This window comes from Micrasema longulum, unplaced genomic scaffold (assembly GCF_059751315.1).
Source record: "Micrasema longulum isolate JH-2025_06_02 unplaced genomic scaffold, ASM5975131v1 h1tg000486l, whole genome shotgun sequence".
In the NCBI taxonomy this organism is placed as follows: Eukaryota; Metazoa; Arthropoda; class Insecta; order Trichoptera; family Brachycentridae; genus Micrasema; species Micrasema longulum.
Window position 1 is genome coordinate 915,850 of NW_028277683.1, and position 19,859 is coordinate 935,708.

The 19,859-nt window shown below is 34.7% G+C and overlaps 1 protein-coding gene across 1 annotated transcript; it reads left to right on the forward strand.

Moving 5' to 3' along the window:
* Nucleotides 1-324: 324 nt before the first annotated feature.
* On the forward strand, nt 325-18,597 carry LOC148281231 (putative aconitate hydratase, mitochondrial). The gene is given in 16 exon segments (XM_088227046.1): nt 325-432; nt 836-916; nt 1,026-1,172; nt 2,893-3,271; nt 7,142-7,228; nt 8,914-9,018; nt 9,021-9,091; nt 10,623-10,745; nt 12,145-12,342; nt 13,303-13,422; nt 13,526-13,706; nt 14,536-14,682; nt 15,196-15,397; nt 15,948-16,166; nt 17,157-17,286; nt 18,154-18,597. Coding segments are annotated over 16 exon segments (2,364 nt in total). The 5' UTR covers nt 325-399; the 3' UTR covers nt 18,295-18,597.
* The last annotated feature ends 1,262 nt before the right edge of the window (nt 18,598-19,859 follow it).

A 19,859-nucleotide genomic window follows, 5' to 3' on the forward strand; every position in this document is an offset into this window, starting at 1 on the left:
ATCAAACCGGAAATCTTTATCAAGATTATTTTTTTACCTATGTTATAAAACATTGGTTTAGACTCTATTATATAACAGCTTATAATTATGATTTAATGCATTTTCACAAAGAAATGTAAAAAAAAACTCAATCAAAACAAATATAAAATAAGGTAGGTACCTGAGCAATATATTTTTACAGTTTATATTTGCATCACGAGGATACAAACAAAAGAATATATTCGTGTAGGCAACATTGACAAATGCGCGCGCACGCTCTATTTTATTGAAATCTGCCGTGAAGTTCGCACATTTATTATTTTCTCACCGAGCCAGGTTTCAGTCAGCTGCGTCGGGATTTTCATGGAATCGGGTTAATAAATTTTCTGTGATTTAAAAACTGTCTCGTCTATCTTAACCATGGCGCACTGTATGCGAGTTTTGCATCGCCAAGTAAGTTCCTCGCTGTCAAAATTCACACAACTATTTTGGAAATTTCGGCGTATTTGCCGATAATATGCTTGTAACAGGAATTCGCCACGCCAAATAGTTACGCGAATTTATTACTATTTTTTCAATATCGTGGTCTATTTATAAAGTGAAGTGATATATATATAATTATTTTACATACGCACTTGAGATCTTAGACGTGTTTTCTTTCGCCGAAAATTGTTTGAAATATTATGTCATTTGTTAAAATTTATTAAAATATTCTACATAAATGTATTAATGATTTTTAAAATATCATATTTACCGTAGTTATCTTCTGTTTTTATGTCAGTAATAGCTGTTTTGTCCCGTTTTTTATTCATTACTTTTAATCTTGCGTAATCAATGTTATTTTTATTTTGTTTAGGGTGGACAGGCGAAGGCTGTATTGTCAGAAATACAGCAAAGATGTTTCAGCGTTTCCCCCTTGGCTGCCGCAGCCTCAAAGGTTTCATTTTTGTACTATTTTTTTTAATTACGTAGTTCAATGTGTTACGTAATACCTTAATCAAGGTTTGCATATCCAGCGAAAATAATAACAATGTCTTCCCTTCCAGGTTGCGATGTCCAAATTCGATACGAAGACCTATTTACCATATGAAAAATTAACTGCAAATTTAGAAATCATCAAAAAGAGGCTAAACAGGCCGATGACACTCTCAGAAAAAGTCCTGTATTCCCACATCGATGAACCCAAAACACAGGTGATTAATTTTATATAATTATCGATCAATTATAAAAATATATTTATTTAAAAAATGTGTTATCCAACAATAATTTGTACTGGATAAGTAACCTTGCATACTTGTATCTATTATGAACATGTAATTATCTGTGTAATTATTTCAAGGTAAAGCGTGTTCTTAAGATATTTTATGTTTAAGTATTGCTAAAACAAACAATCAACAAAACAAACAAACAAACCATCACGCCGTTTTCCGTTGGGGTAGGCAGGGGGGTAAAACGCCATATCACTCTGTCTTTGCATATAGACCTCGCTTCCTCTACATTCGTACATCTTCTCATGCACGCACGCCGATTATTCCTGCTCTTGACATGTCCATCTTTAAGTATTTGATGGATTTGATCGTGCCATGTCTTTCTCGGTCTTCCTCGTTTTCTGTATCCACCAACATTCCCATCGTATATCTTTTTAGCCGTTCTTTCACTGTTCATTCACTCTGCATGTCCAAACCAACGCAACACCCGTAACGCAGCTAAAACATATTATATTATAATAGAAAATTATCAAGTGCATTGTGTCAGCCTCGTGGTGTAGTGATTGCCTAAAGTCCCGTGTTCAATCCTCTTTCATAATTAAATATTTATTTTAAAGGTTTTATTTTCATCACAATATGCTTTTGTTGTACGATTGCAGTGCCATTAGATGATGATGATTGGTTTACATTCTTAGAGATTTCTTTTGAAAACAAAAATAATTCTTCTTTACCGAAAAACCTCCACAATTTGCATTTTTTATTTTCTTATTGATCACGCCACCTACCGGAAGATCGATAAGCTCGCGACTGGCAGGTCGCTGGTTCGCAGGTTTATAACGTTCGGTTGCAAATTTCGTTATTAACATTGCCCTGAACTTTAATTCAAAATGATAACAGACACTCACCTTATACTGGAGTCCAACACCTTTCTGTTTGAATTCTCATCGCGGGCGGGCTCGGTAGGATAATAGTTCGAACTGGGTTCTTGTCACTTTAATAGTCACGCACGACAACCTGATTAATTTGTATAACTTAATAACCAAAAGTAATTGCGCAGCGCAAGCATCCAAATAATATAATTACGATCACTAAAACAATTTATCTGCGATTGTGCGGTAGTTTTGATTTTCATCCGAGAAAACCTATCGATCATAAAAAAATAACCAAATAAACAATATTTCTTTTTTTTATATTTGAAGCACCAACTTTGTGGTTATTCATTATAATAAAATAAATAAAACAACTTTGTTTTTAACCACAATATTTTTTTTCCACCCACCGGTTTCAAAGCAAACAAGCTTCTTCGTCAAGGATTACGTAACTAATGAATTCTTTCCTATTTTATTTTTATGATGTTAACTAAATACTACACGTAGAGCCAATAAATCAAGTTTTTTTTCCCTTACAAAGGGTGGTTAGTGGAAAAAAATATTTAAAAATTAGTGGTTAAAAACAAAGTTGTTTCTTTTATTTAAACAACACTTCCTTTAGTCCGCTCACTCCACACCTTCCATCTTAAGAAGAACATCATGGCAAAAAGACTACGCTCCGTATTTTAGATTTAATATTTAGTAAATTATGTCTTGATGAAGAAGCTTGTGTAGAAACCGGTCAGCAGAAAATATTTACATGCTATGTGAAACGTACCCACCTTGTAAAATGGGAGTTCGATGCATTATTTCAATTCTCGATGTTACGTCCTTAGGAAGTTGAGCGAGGAACCAGCTACCTGCGGCTGAACCCCGACCGCGTGGCGATGCAGGATGCCACAGCGCAGATGGCGATGCTGCAGTTCATCTCCTCTGGGCTGCCGCGCGTGGCCGTGCCCTCCACCATCCACTGCGACCATCTGATCGAGGCCCAGGTGGGCGGCGAGAAAGATCTGAGCCGAGCCAAGGAGATCAACAAGGAGGTGTACGACTTCCTGGAAAGCGCCGGGGCCAAGTACGGCGTCGGCTTCTGGAAGCCCGGCTCTGGTATCATCCATCAGATCATCCTGGAAAACTACGCCTTCCCCGGCCTGCTGATGATCGGTACCGACTCTCACACACCCAATGGAGGAGGACTCGGCTGTCTGTGCATTGGTAAATAGTTTATTTTAACATTTCCCAAATTGTCGGTTTTTATACAATTCCTTGCTTCGGTTAGTTTTTATCCAACACACCAAAACACAAATCTGCTGAAATGGGCTTTAAAGTCTTTTTTTTACAAAATAAGCATAAATAATTACCACAACTTAAGACTCAATTAATTTTAAAACCCCTTAAACATTTTTTTATAAATAAAGACTTTCTCAAAACTTCTAAACACTACACTCAATTTTGTTTAAAATGGTATTTTGTACAAAAACGAACTTAAGTGACGAATTGACGTATTTTTTTGTTGTTTTGAATGTTGTATATTTTTCGTATTTTTAGTTTTTTTTTCCCATGATACCATTATCGGCCTCGTGGTGTAGTGGTCAACGCATTTGCCCACCATGCAAGAGGTCTCAGGTTCGATTCCCGACATGGCTGTTATGAAATATTTATTGAAAGGGGTGTTTTCACACCAGAATATTTTATAGGCCCTGGACTGGTACCTGAAGCGTAAGACTAATCATGTAACAAAAATGATCAAAATACGCTGCGATTGGTATACCAATGCAGTGTCCTATGCACCATTAGGTGCGGAAATGGAATGATGATGATGATACCATTATGTAGTTAAGCTACTAGTATTTTTATTTTTTGTAATCATTGTTTTTTTTAAAAAGACAAGCCATAATTTGGCTTAGGTGAGTCATTGAATATGATTGCCTTTTTAAAATTTATTTACAAGTTTTTAAATCCTTTCTGGTTAATACAATCATATTATAAGGTTGAGTTATGTTATTTCTTGTCAGTCATCGTGTGATTTTAAATTTCTCTTCATTATAATTTTTCAAGTAGCGAGGTAAATGTTGTTATTATTATTTATTTATATATACGCCCAATGGGCATTTTTAAGGACATATTTATACATAGAAAATTATTATAAAAGAAAGTAGAAAGACACAATAGTAAATAGTAGACTCTGGGAGTGGAAGCGGGAGAGAGGTTTTTATTATCGTATGCAAGAAGACAACTTGTTATCAAAGAAATCAAGACTGGTATGTTTGTTGGCAGACCTAAGAATTCTGGGCATAAGGGAATGAAAACCATAGTTAGTTCTATGGTTATCTGTATGAAAGAGTAAGTTTTTTCTGAGGTTTATAGTTGGGATATAATTTTATTGAGCTCAGTAGTTCAGGGGCATCAAAGAATGAGTTGAGAATTTTAAATAGGACTAGAAGGTCGGATTTGTTTTGACAGTCTTGAAGAGAAGATATATTTAAGCTAGTTTCTAACTCGTTAAACGTATATTAGTCTCTGGATAAGCCCAACCTCCAGCCTATCTTTCTTTAAAATCAATGTTGAACAATTAATCGTAATTTTTAAGTCGCTTGTATAGTATTTTTTTACTTTATTATTGATTGAATCTGCATTAGCTTTGTAGATTAACATGATTAAATATATATGTAATTAATATAACACTGTTTTTAGACCACTTGAGTTTATTTCAAAGCACTGCTAGTTTCGGAAGGCACCGATCCTTCCATCGACAGGCTAAAAACAAAGTGTTTTTTCCTTATATATTTTTGACTGTCTTGCTTTTATTTTACTTTTATAATGTGGTAATGTTGTTGCCTGGTATTATATTTGTGTCAGCATTTTTGGTCAAAGTTACGTCATCATCTTGTATATTTCCTAATGCAGTTTTGTATACAATTTTTACTGTTTTAATCCAATATGTAATACAAATACATAGTTTACAAAAGAAAATGTGTATACAATAGGTACATTTAATATAATTTCCTTTTTATTTATGGATGTAGCCACTTCACTGGCCCGCAGGCACGTTCCGGAGTGTCAGTGTATTATCGATTTTAAACAATCATAATAGTACACACTTTCACATCAATTGTTGTGTAAAAATTCAAAAGAAATATGAAAAAAGATCCTAAACATACCTACATTCCTAAAATGAGAAATGATTTTCAAGAAATTAAAATTATATTCTAAAATATGAAACATATTCCTCAGCTTCCTGTCTAGTCTTTTTAGCAAGACAAGAGTTTTAAAAACATTGTTTTTCATTTTGTTTACCGATATGTCCATACTTAAAAAGTTGTAAAGCTTAGGGGCCATAAAATTATAGCGCCTTTGTCCGTAATTTGTTTTTTTCTTTGGGAGCATAAGTATTTGTCTTTGTCTAGTGTCGTAAATTTGTTGTCCGTCATTATGTCTGTCAGGCTTTTGACGAAAGTGTCTTAAAATTGTCTTTATGTATATTTGCCTTATGTCTAGTACTGGAAATTCTGTAAAAAGTCTGTCTGTAGAGTATAATAGAATTAGAGGTGGGTGTTTCGGTTATTTGATAAGAATATCAGTAACAGTTACCATTTCACAAATTAAACTGTTTCAAAAATACCAGATTTTCCTTCTTTGCTTTTTTAAGTTCTCAATTCCGATAAAGTAATTTTTTGGATTCTCACCTATCAAGTGTAATTTTAGGTGTCATTAATCAATATCATTTAATAATACCCCAACGCAACACAGATATTCAAATAAGTCAGGGCTATGGCATGGATCGCTCCTAGTTCTGTTACTATAAGCTGTACTCATTATATTCATCTACTTTAATAAATTAACAAATTAATTCAAAGTTAATGTTTTTTAAGCATTTATAGGGTTAAACTGTTTTGTCTAACATGTCTGACCTCATCAAGAAAATCCAATGTTATCTCTGCATATAGATTGATCTGTTGTATTTTTTTTCCAGTATAATCTAGTTAAATTATCTGACTTCAAACTTATAAAGATAACGAAGAGACTTATATCATAATTATGCTCAAATGATAAAAAACACATGGAAATGCATATTTTACAGTATGTATCATCCTCTGAGAAGTATTGCCATCTTATTGTCAAATGCAAAACGTTTCATTTTAGGGAATTATTATTTAAACTTTTTATGTAAAATATATTTGTCTAATTCTCAATTTTACAAAATCTGTGCCCAAATCTGACCCTTGTAAAAATTAAGGTTTTTTATGCATAATTTTGAGACATTTCTTAATGGTATTGGTATGCAAAAATTTGTTTTTTGTTATCTGTGAAAAATATTTTCATCTGGATGAGGCTTTTTTAAAAATCCATTAAAAGTTTGATAAATAGCCTAAATCTCATTTTATGATAATTATTAGAGATGAAACGAATATCCGGTACCCGACCTATCCGGCCTAATTTTACTATCTGGTCGGATGCCGGATAATCTGGTGGATACCCGATATTCTTTAAACTGAGAAAATTTCATAAAATCAATGCCACTATACCTCAAATAAAGTACCCGAGGGTTAGGTGGGTGGTAGTTTAACCATTATTTTAGTATATTTTTTGGAGAATAACCAATGGCTTAAAAATTGACTCCAGGAAAATAACCCCACCTAATTATTCCAAATGATGCAATTGATTGGAACAGTGTAAAATAGATAATGATTTAATCGCTCTGTAATCTTTAGCACCTCTCAATGAGAAGCGGTTTTTTTATGGTCAAAATAAAGTGGGATTCCCATTAAGATGGGAATTGAAGGATTCTTTCAAGGAGAGAAGATGCACGGCGCTGTAAACCTATCCAGGAATTTGGTATATACTCTATGTGTAAAACAGTAGGTTCAAAGATGCATTCGGTTGGGTGGCTCCTCCATTTGCTTTGCATTTATAGAAAATAAATTTATGTCTAACCACTTTCTCAATTTATTCCGTGAATTTTATATTATTTATAAAAATCAATAAAGCTTTTGGCATCTTTAACCCTTGTAGCAATTGATTTGCTCGAGGTTAGGTTACGATGATGCGTTATGGACAGTATGTAACTATTGGTATCCATTTCAGGTGTGGGCGGAGCAGATGCGGTAGATGTAATGGCCAATATTCCCTGGGAACTCAAGTGCCCTAAGGTTATCGGCGTCAAACTGACTGGTGAGAAATATCGTATTTTCTAACTAACTAATAATTACTTATGATTCTCTTCAATTGAATTGCCATGCTCTAAAACTTTATTCCGTACTAACAAACTTGTTATGAATATTATTAAAAGTTAGAAAGTAATAGTCATTATTAAATACATACCATAAATTAATGCTGAAATCTGTACCAGAATATCTAGCGTTCTTAAAATTTGAATTACCTGTTAAAATTTAACAATAAATTTATATATAAATCTTCTACATTCTGTCATTTTGTGCAAATATCAATTCACTTAATCCATTATACTGTGGATATGCGTACAACACATTGTTAAATATACACATTCATCGCAAATAATAATTACATTCAATTAGTGCTGTGTACAGTAGAGTTATTCACCAGTCAAGTAATTGTCTTATCTCAATTAATATACACAATATTTTGTACCACTTATCTGGAGCCATCTGTAATATTCTATGTTTCCTCTGCAGATAACTGTTACAAATACATACTTCAATTGTTGACTTTGGTGCGTGGATAAGTCCCTTTCCTTCTATTCACATAGCTAGGCACATACAGATAGGTACAATAAATCTGTGGCTTGGATCCAATGGGGCCAATGTCGTAATTTTTTTATTCTTCCCAACAAATATATATAACTATTTTATATACACATACATGGTAATGTTTTTAATTAACATTCGTTATCAAACACATCAAACAGTTTATTATACCTCCACAAAATGGCTGAAAAATTACTCTTCTGTGTTATTAGGTTTTACGACATTGGTCCTTATAGATCCAAGCCACAGAAATATTTATTTAAACTTATAATATTAGAAATCAAACACTGATTTGTTTTATCATTCGTTTGAAAATTCCCTAACAAGGCGAAACAATTGTCACAAAATTTTTGTTTTTATATTTTTTATATTTGTAAAAATAAAATAAAGTGTTCAGTAGATTTAAATCAGTGTTTGATTTCTAATATTATAAGTTTAAATATGGAGTTCTACAAAATAAACACCAAAACAATCAAGAAATATATATTGTAAATATTCATGTGTTAATTTGTTTTAGTTTACATTCAAAAATGTCAATTTATTAAACATTAATATCTATAATACACAAATATGTACGCAAATTCCCCGGCTGTCTGTTAAGAGATTCCAAAAAATAAAATGGAATGATATTTCACTTGTTCAAACATTAGTATGTACATACATATTACATAATAAAACATCACACGCATAGCGCATTATGTACTCTACAGGTAGTCGTAAAAAAAGGTAGCCAAAACAATAAAGTTGACTTTTAAAAAAAAATCCTTTCTTGAACCAATAAAGACAAGCTCTTTGTTGCAATTGTTACATTTTGTCTTTTTTGCCAGCCTGGACCCCATATTTATAAGGAGTTTATAATACAGAGGACCATGTTTTGTTAGTTTCAAATATTCCATTTTGAAAAAAAATGGCATTAAAATCTCGAAAATTTAAACTGTCACAAAGTTAAAAATTTAACCGAATCGTGACATATTAGGGGCGTAGCCGTTTTTGCTGGAATTAAAAAATATTTTTTGTTCTACTAATAAGTGCAAAAAAAAAATATAAAAAATATTCCACATTAAATATAAAAGTGATAGTCGACATTATATTACCTTTTTAAAAAAAAATGCCTATGTCTTTATTTAAATACAGGTAAATTGTCCGGCTGGACAAGTCCCAAGGACATCATCCTGAAGGTAGCCGGAATCTTGACGGTGAAGGGAGGCACGGGGGCCATCGTGGAGTACCACGGGCCGGGGTGGACTCCATCTCCTGCACCGGAATGGCCACCATCTGCAACATGGGAGCCGAAATCGGAGCCACCACCAGCGTGAGTCTTTCTAAATACTTTTCAGTTTACACAAATACATATTATGAAGTCTTATTTGGCACCATTATTGTAATATAAATAAAATAAAATAAAAAATAAAATAAATAAATAATTAATATATTATATTAAAATATCATCGACGGCAATCCATCACATGTATGCAACATCACCACCGTAGTTGTCCAGATATACAATTTGACAGTTGATATTTTGAAACATTGCTAGTAAAAGCAAAAACAATCATTTGTAATCATAAAGTAAGATTTAAATGTAAAAAAATAGATTGCCATAAGTTTACGGAACCCACATTAAATCAAATGTTTTTCTATTCTCTAATTTGACTTACGCAGTGGTTGAATTCTGTCCATTATCTGCAATGAGAAAGTTCATTTTATTAATAAAAAAAAAAATACTTTGCCCGTGACGACACTAGTTCTCTTCGGTGAGTTGTTCTGATTAGTGGGTTGGCTTCCCGGATACCGGAAACCAATCGCAACACTTATTTGTTGATTCAAAAGAACTTGTGAAGTGATTTAAAGTTCATTAAAGTTCATTTTTCATACATTTTAGTGGAACTTTGCGATATAATTTAATGATCTAATGTTTACTCTATTTAAGAAAACATTTTTTGTGTCCAATTTCCTGTAGCACTGAACTTCCTCGGTGCTTTTAATGGTATTTGTGTTTTTATTTTGTTTTGAAGAAAGGTTTTTTTTAGTTATTTCAAAACATAACATAACTTCACTCTTGGTCTCATACTTTTGATGGCATGAAATATTTTCACAAATATATATACTAAATATTTGTTGAACGCTGTTATATGCCTGTGTATAGTAAAAAAAAACTAGAAAGTTCTGTATAATCATGTACTTTTGAAAAATGGCAGCCTCCATGGTGTAGTGGTTAAGGTGATTCTAAACAAAAATATGAATAAGATAAATATTAATTTTTTTTGTACACCATTTTGTGAAAAGGACCTAAATAATATTGTCATGGCATTTGTTACAATGAATATAGTGTAAAGTTTCTGCAAACCAAGTTTTGTAAAATTTCCATGGAAAATAAACGCAAAAATTGCATTATTCAATTAAAAATTATAAAAGCACCATCTATGAATAATTAGTTTCATATTTTCGTTAAGAATCACCTTAATCTTAAGGCATCTGCTTAAGATGAACGACAAGTGACAACACGAAAATTAAATGTGATTTTTATCAAGCCTGGGTGTTCTATATTGTAATTCACTACTGTAATTGGGCCCCCTGGCCTGTTGCGGTGCAAAAAAATTCGTGTAAAATTTAAGGTTGTTTTGCGGAATTAAATAACATTACCCGGTTGTGTGGTATTGCTTCCTGCCATCAATGTGTATTTTTTCAATAATAGTGTACGTATTATTACATAAGAATTAATTACATTTCTTTTTTATTCTATTTGCCTTTTTTGCTTGGCAAACCTGCATCGATAGTGGCAAATCTACTTGCTAAATCAATTATAAAATATTTAATTTGTGATAACGTCGGTTGATTTATAGTTGTTCCCCTACAACTCGAGAATGGAGAAGTATCTCCAGGCAACCAACAGAGACGACATCGCCAAGGAAGCCAACAAATACAAGAACCTCCTCACTCCTGATGCCAATGCACCCTATGATGAAGTAAGACATAATTTCTTATTTATTTAAAAAAGAAAAAAAATATTTCACCAAAAATAATCCAACAATGTAAGCATATTTAAAGTTAAGATAGCAGGTACACTAATTTTATGAGTTCGCTGCTTGGATGGTTTAGTTGAAACATTTTGATTAGTATAACACAGGAAAACTGGAAAAATTGCAGAATCGTTTTTTGTCAGGAACTCAAATTTTCATTTACTTATAAAAAATTCGAATCGACAATATCAGCATTCAACTATCCGTGGCCCTGTTATGGGTCGTATCAGATATACAGATCTGGTGGCTTCCAAAAAGAATTTCAAGGCTTTTAAAAAGTTTCGTAATCATTCTGGCTATTTCAGTTCAAAAAAAAAGAAGAAAATCGGCGTTTATTATTTTTAATAATACAATATGTTATGTTTGCAAAACGAAGAGGTACAATAAACTTATCAGGTGTACTAGGTATTACTACTTAGTTATGTTAAATTAAATTATAAGCAATCATATTGAATAATGTTACAGGATGGATGTGCGGGAGCTGATTTGTGGTTATAATGAGAAAGATATTCCCGGATTACATTGCACTTATTTATAAGTAAAGTTACACGCCGGTTACATCCTATGTTTCGTACAGAAGGAATTTACAATAGCAAACACTGATGAGGAGCTCGCAGTCAGGCGACACAAACTGTCAAGACAAAATGTAACGAATTCTGTCGATTCGCGGTGTTATGTAGAATCGTGCAGCGAACTAGGCGTCGCGGGCCTAAGTAGGATTCGGGCCTGGCAACTTTACTGCTGTTGGTGTTGCCCGCCACAATGTCTATCTTCACTGGGTATAGTAAATATAGGGTGGTCCAACCATAACGCACGATGTTAATTGTAAATAAAAACAAAAAGTTTTCAGAGAATTGTCTTAATTTTTTTTATTATGATAGAAAGATCTATGACAATTATGTGTGAAACAAAATATCGGCCAAATGCTCGCCACGGTTTTGGTGGCATACCTCCATCCGATGGTCCATATTTTAAACGACGCTGAGGCATAATTGAGGTTCAATGTCGTTAATGTGCCGAATTATCTCATCCTTTAGCTCTTGAATTGTTCGTGGCTCATTAAAACCTTTTTAAAATGTATATTGTACAATGATGTTATGATGTTCAGTATTTTTTGTGGTATTTGCTCAGTTGACTGTTAAAATATGAGAACACTGTACCGTCATAATTACTGCAGTGGTATATCTCCTAAGGGAAAAACAATGTGTTTAAACTGCATTCATAACTCAAAACAACCGAATTTAGACTTACGACATTGTACTTCTAGGGGTGTGATTATTCTACTTTATTATAACGGCTTTATCGATGTGGTTCGTACGAACTTATTAATCATTTTATTATGTAGCTTATCGAGTTGGACCTGTCCACCCTGGAGCCCCATGTGAATGGACCCTTCACCCCAGACTTGGCTCACCCCATCTCCAAGTTGGGAGAAGCAGCCAAGAAGGCCGACTGGCCCATGGACATCAAGGTTGGGCTTATCGGATCCTGCACCAACTCCAGTTATGAGGACATGGGGCGCTGCGCCAGCATCGTCAAAGAGGTAACTGTGTATATATTTACTTTCTACAGTGATGACATAATTCAAATGCAATTTGTTCCTAAAAAGCATTAAAAATGTAACTTATTAATTATATTTACTAAAAAATTATTGAAAAGGTATTCAAAATCATTATTTTTTCTTTCCAGTATCTTTTAAAGTTTTAATTCTACACAAAATAAAGAAAATGAGACTTTTTTTAAGGAAATATTAGCTACATCAATTTGTTTATAGATTGTTTTTCCGTTAGGACCGATTGATTGTTTTAAAGATATTTGCCAAAAAATGTGAAAAAGAATATTTTTGTATGGTAGGCAATAACATAATGTTATAATTTTTTAAATTTTTAATGAAGCATACAAAATCAATGAAGTATGGATATTGCTATAATTCCGTGTCCGGACGGATGAAGAATACAATTTTTTGAATATTCATAAAAAAAAGCCAGATATCTGGAAAGACAACTCTTATTCTTTTAATCATGATAAGGCTCCGTTTTACACATCTCTCCGTGTACCCGATTATTTGGCCAAAAACAACGTAAAAGTCATTCCCCGTGCACCGTATTCACCTGATTTGGCTCCGTGTGACTTTCCTGTTCCCTAAACTCAAATTACCACTTTGCGGAAAACATTTTGACTCATTGAGGTGATAAAAGAAAATTCGTAGAGGAAGCTGAAGGCCATTCCGAAATCGGCCTACGAGAAGTGCTACGCAGATCGCGAAAAAACGTTGGCGTACATACGTACGTATACATATATTGCCTCTAATGGTGATTACTTTGAAAGTGATAAAATAAATATTGATGAATAATTAAGCTAAAGTCAATTTTTTTGTTTTTACAAATTCCGGGTCATATTTGAACAAAAGGTATACATAATAGATTTTAACACATTAGTTAAAGTTAGGATATTAAGACTTTTTTTGTTATTATGTATAAGGAATTCTATTGTGTTTTTTTAGGCAATGAAACATGGGCTGAAGTCCAAGATTCCTTTTAATGTTACCCCCGGATCAGAGCAAATTCGCGCCACTATTGAGAGAGACGGAATCGCAAAGACACTTCGCGATTTTGGTGGCACTGTGAGTATAAACCATATATTTTTCTTTATTTTGTTAAATAATTTCTCAGAACAATGAAAAATCTGTTTTTAAAGCGAAGCTGATGATTGCTATTGGTATTTAGGTACTAGCCAATGCCTGCGGGCCCTGCATCGGCCAGTGGGACAGGAGAGACATCAAGAAAGGAGAGAAGAACACCATCGTCACCTCGTATAACAGGAACTTCACGGGAAGGAATGACGCTAACCCCGCCACCCACTGCTTCGTCACCAGCCCCGAGCTCGTCACTGCCTTGTCCATCGCTGGTGAGACAGAAGCTTCTAAATAAGAGTGAATTTTTTTCATTCAGAAAAGTGTCACAACACAAAAAATAAAGTTTTGAGAGAAAAAAACATTTAGTAAAATTACAAGCTTCTGCCATTGATTTTGAAGCTAACACAAAATGTAAGATAGGTAATGTAAAATGTGGCCTAGATTCTCACGGTCTCTGTTATCAATATGTATCTTTTTTGGGTGATCCCGTGTACGTTGGATTCTCTTTTCCCCTTCGAACCTAGAAATTACAGTGGACGCATAATATAAGAGGCAATTGAAATATAACCCAACATGGTTCGCGGCATTACTCACTACAAAAATGACATGAAATGTGCCTACTGCCCACTGTGACACGGTACAAAACACTTTTTTTTTTCTTCTGCAAAACATAGTTTACCCTGAAGATGGCTCCTGCAATGGTAGCCGAAACGTCGAAACGAATCCAACTTAAACGGGATCAATGAAAAAATATACATATTGTCAAAATGTAACAGTTTTTTACTCAACTTCGATAAGACTTCTAATTAAAGCATACAATGCATCACATGCATCACAATGCTTAATGAAACGGCCTTTTTTTTTTACTTACCCCCGGTAATAGTTTCACTTACGAAGATCCGGAAAAACTATCACAATACAAAGTATAACACTTCTCTTGAGCTTGTTGATGCACAAAACACACGCACTTGCAATATATGTCTGTTGTTAAACTACTTTCGATTTGGAATACCCAATTCAATAAAATTTAAAATTTTTGGATTTCAGTATAACTCTTTTTTTCTATTTATCTTGTTAATGTTCTGATTCGATACCTTCCAGGCCGTTTGGACTTCAACCCGATGACCGACGAACTGCGCGGAAGTGAAGGAAAGTTCAAGTTGTCCAGTCCGTTCGCTGATGAGCTCCCCTCAAGAGGTTTCGATCCCGGTCAGGACACGTATGAGGCTCCCCCGGCTGATGGCTCCGGTAAGGAAATACTGTTCCTACTTCCTTATCTTCGACCTTAGAAAGTCCACAGGCATGAGTTGTTCCAGATTGGTACTGCCAAATATTTTCCATAAACAAAGTATTGCTGTTGTACAATATATTAATAATGTATTTCATTCCCCGTTGGTAAATAAATTATAAATAATTTTAATGAAAATAAAAATGACCTTTCCAGAACCCGGGAAAGTATGATAAACAAAAGCGCCAACCACTACACTTACGGGGGCTTACTAATCTCCACTCGAAACTTTGTTTTAAACCACTTATTATTTATTTAATTACTGACCGATCAATTTAGAAAGTAATATTTTCATATTTTATAATTGGTTAAAAATAAAGTTTTTTATTTTAATTATATAATGAATAACCAAATTGTTAGTGCTTCAAGTATAAATTTTAAATTAATAGGTTTTTATATTATGTTTTTACCGATTATCGAATTTGTTAGATTTATTTAGTCACTTATGTATTATTTATTAATTATGATTTTAGGATTAAAGGTGAATGTAGATCCTGCTTCTCAGCGCCTGCAGTTGCTCAGTCCCTTCGCCAAGTGGGACGGCAAGGATCTGAAGGACCTCACAGTGCTCATCAAGGTTAAGGGCAAGTGTACCACCGACCACATCTCCGCTGCCGGACCCTGGCTGAAGTATCGCGGACACTTGGACAACATCTCCAACAACATGTTTATTGGGTGAGAAGTTGTGATCTGCATTCACAGATCTACGATGGAGAACTTAAATGAAATGAGAGACGTTAATGGAGAAATTCAGTATTTTTTCTTAATGTATGTTCTATCAAGCTAAACTAAAGAAAAATATTTTTATATTGTTTTATCATTTTTTAATTTTTAAAATCCCCATCGAAACTTCTAAATCACACCGCTCGCGACTTACGGGTTCTGAGTGGTGTGGAAACATGGGTTTTAACTGACGTTTATTGTACGAACTGCTGACTTGAAGGCATTCTACATCGATTAAGATGATTAATTTGTAGGAACAACAAACAGTTAGCTTTTGTTTCTGACATTTAAAGGTTGAACCCTGTACAATTATAAACTGAACACCAACGCCAAATGTAAACAAAATTGTTGTCAGTTGCAACCTCATAACGCTATAATTTATTGACCATTACAAACACATGGTCACATGAACTATGATTTTGCAAAGAAGTTATTTTAATTCGAACCATTTTTAATTTAAATTTTAATTAATTGTTTGTTGATATTAATGAATACTTTGCAGTGCCATAAACTCTGAGAACAGCGAGATGAACAAGATCAAGAACCTGCTGACGGGCGAGTGGGGCGGCGTACCGGATGTGGCCCGCGCGTACAAAGCCAAGGGCGTGCAGTGGGTGGCCGTGGGAGACGAGAACTACGGAGAGGGCAGCAGTCGCGAGCACGCCGCGCTAGAGCCGCGCCACCTCGGGGGGCGAGCCATCATTGTCAAGTCCTTCGCCAGGTAAGTCATTATCGTACTCGGCTGCCGAGTCACAGCTCCACACAGTTGGCAAAACGCTATTTAACAATATTTGTGTCCGAGTAAATGAAGAATAAAGTTAACCCTTAATGAGTGTTCTCCGCTCGATACTGTCAGGTGAAAATCCTGAAGGGGAAATCAAGTGGAGAAAACAGCCAATTTTAAATTAGCAAGTTACGTACAGCAACGACTGAAACGGTACAAATCCGGTACATAACTACACTGGCTCAGGCATAGAAGTAACATTCACATTCTGACACTTCTTCACAATATTTTTAATAATCCCACTTCGCCTGTTTATCTGAGAGAGCTCTTCCAACCTCTATCACAGCATGGGCTAATTATTCATTCTAGTAACGAGAGAATCCTTTCAATACCCATTCACCACTCAAATTTGTTTGCCTCGTCTTTCACAGTAGTACCTGCTCTATTATGAAATAATCTACTCACAATGTCAGAGACCCCTTCTTTATTTACATTCAAATCACGTATGAAACGTCACTTACTGAATATTTAAGTTTTTCCTTTCTCCTCCCTCTTTACCCCCTCCTATCTTCATAGTATAGCGTAGATATTTAGTCAATTTTTATTTCTGTATCATATGTTTATCAATATTTTGTTTTATAATTAAAATATTATAATATGCCAACAATATGTTCATATACCACTGATTTTCTCAAATTGAGCAGTTTGGGTAGGTAGGAAGAAATTGCCTTAAGGCAATATGCCCGCCCTCATGCATATGTATGTAAACTGTGTATGTATGGAAAGTGTTTAAATAAATAAATAACGTTAAATATTTATCTAATCAAATAACACCAACCCTGATGATGGACGCCTGCGATCCAAAACGTTGGAAAATAGTACGAATGACACACTCATTGTGCGAAGTTTTAAACATTCACTAATGTATTCTTTGTTTTAATCTTAATGGTTTAGAAATAAGTACCACTATGTTATTTGTGTTCCTAGAATCCATGAGACCAACTTGAAGAAGCAAGGAATGCTCCCCCTGACATTCGCAAACCCCTCTGACTATGACAAGGTCCAGCCCGACTCCAAAATCTCTCTCCTAGGACTTGCCAATCTCGCTCCAGGAAAGGTAATTAATAAGTATTTTATTTTTAGTTGAGAACTTGCTGCGTAGATGATTTTCTAGTTTCTACAGCAAGTATTAAAGAATGAAGCAGTCCTTTCTCTCTTTTAACACATCTTGACTTAATCTTTTACTAACCAAGCTACCTGGATCATGCCATATGAATGTTTTTCTTATGTTGATTTTGTTATTCTAGTTGTCTGTGTCGGGCAGATTAATAATACAGTTCTGTGTGTCAAATAGAATCAGAATCTTCATAAGTCCACCTCGTAGTGTAGTGGTTGGCACATTCGTCTACAATGCCTCGTTCAATTTGTGGCAAGGCCAGCAAAAATATTTATTTTAAAGGTGGTTTAATACTGCAATATATCATCCCTGGACTACTACCTAAAGCATAACACCGATCATCTTACCTTCATGTGACCGATGATCCGTAGATAATGCTGTATTTTGTGTAAAAAGGTTGACATGAAGTTGGTTATACACGGCAATATTTCATTGAACCTGGACTGGCACTTTGAGCGTAAAGCGATGACCTTACTATGGCATAACAGATCAATCATCAATGCCCCGATTATAATGGAAAATTGTTTAAAAAGTAAAATCTAATTTTCTGTATGAAAATGTGTATACATATTTATAAAAACTGATGCGTCTCCATAGGTAAATCAAACCTTTTAACAAATAATGTGCATTTTGATGAATATTCCATTTTTATACAGAAAATTCGGTTTCACTTTATAGACGATTGGAGAAACGTCTGTTAACTTCGCTTTGTTATATGGGCCCACAGGCGGATAAGGGCACGATAATGATGGTGAAAACAAACTCCGTTTCCATAATAAATTTAACTGTTTGAATATCTTCTTCCAGTCGGTCCAAGCTGAGATCAAGCAGACCAATGGCTCCGTAGACAAGATTTCCCTGAACCACACCCTCAACGATCAGCAGATCACCTGGTTCAAGGCCGGCTCCGCCCTCAACAGGATGAAGGAGATCTCTGCCGGCAAGTAGCCGACGCAATACAGCAGCTCTTGTACATTCTACGTGTATGGAGCCCCCGTCCTAACTGGAGCTGTTACCAAATGTCAGCAGTAAGCCTCTTTACTACGGAAGATGTCAAATTATAAGTTGTGGCGTTCTGGTTGATGTTTATATGATTTATTCAATCTTGTATTTCGTTATGTGATTTTACGCCACGGTATTACTATGAATTTTATTATTCTGTAGTACATCTCTTATTAGATCTAATATGTAAATAAATTATTTTACAAAATTTTTAATGATATAGGACAATAAAATATACCAACTTAATTATTCTTGCGTTATCATTTACTGTTTCCCTGTATTTTTTAAACGCCAGATCAATTTTATTACATTTTACCGTACAGAACTTTTGCAATGCACTCTTAACAAAATTGTTAAAGTATGGAAGTAAAGCATAAAAAAAATTATTAAGAAAAAATTAAAACAACAATTTTGTATTTTTCTGAGTTCTCTGCTGTTAAGTCGTGAGTTCTACCAAACAAAATATTTTTATAAATTGGGAACGAACATTCGACGTCCACCGAGGTAGGTTATCGGGCAGTGGCATGCTATATTAGCTCATATTGCCTTAGGCAAAATTTTGCCAGTGACATTATTCTTATTCTTAGAGGTGTGGCTCAGTGCGACGCAAGCTCCTGACGTCACTGCGACCTGTGCAAATCTATTACGACGGGTCCCCGTGAAGAGTTCTCGCCCTCCAAGCCCAAGTCTATAAAGAGCCTGGCTACTGTATGGAAGGCGAAAGTTTACATTTTGCTAAATCTCACCCTCCAAGCCCAAATCCGTGAAGTATCGGGCTATTAGATAGGGGGCGAGCTCTTCAACATTCTCAGGTTTAACCCAGTGGTCCCCCGAGGATGAGGCTCCTTTTACCACTCGACCTATACACATTCACATAGAATGTGTATAGGTGTTTTTTTCCTCACTACAGAACCTACATCTAGTAGTTTCCGAAAGGTTCATTCTAGTACAAGGTGTTTGTCTAATCTGCAGTGCCCTGGGCGGGCTCTAGTGATAACCCTCACTTGATAAGGCTGAGCTTTATTAGGTCAGAAGCAAAACTCTGCGAGTACCCTTTTATCACTCGTGCCCAGTAAATTGAACCCAGAACCTTCTGTGCGCAAGTCAAGCATCTTAAACACTACCTCATGGAGGCCGCCAAATTTGAAAGACCATGCTCTTCCACAGGAGTATTCACAGCCATTTTATTAGATTTTTGTTTTGATTATAACAATTTAAAACATTGATATATATCAATTTATCTGCCAGTCTATAAAAATAAACCCCCAAAAAGTACGAAATATTAATATCTGTAGAGGATGGCATTTCGCTCTATTGCATAGAACAAAAGCATTGCAAATTTTTAATTCAACAGATGTCGAATGACAGTTTTGTCGCTGTGCTTGCGATCCGAGGACCCACTTTTGTTTTCCTAGCTATAACTTCATGATTGATAATCCTAGAAAGGTATTTGTCCGTATGGGCGGCTCTCTTATTGCTCCGAGGTAATTATCCTGTTATTTCATGTAATT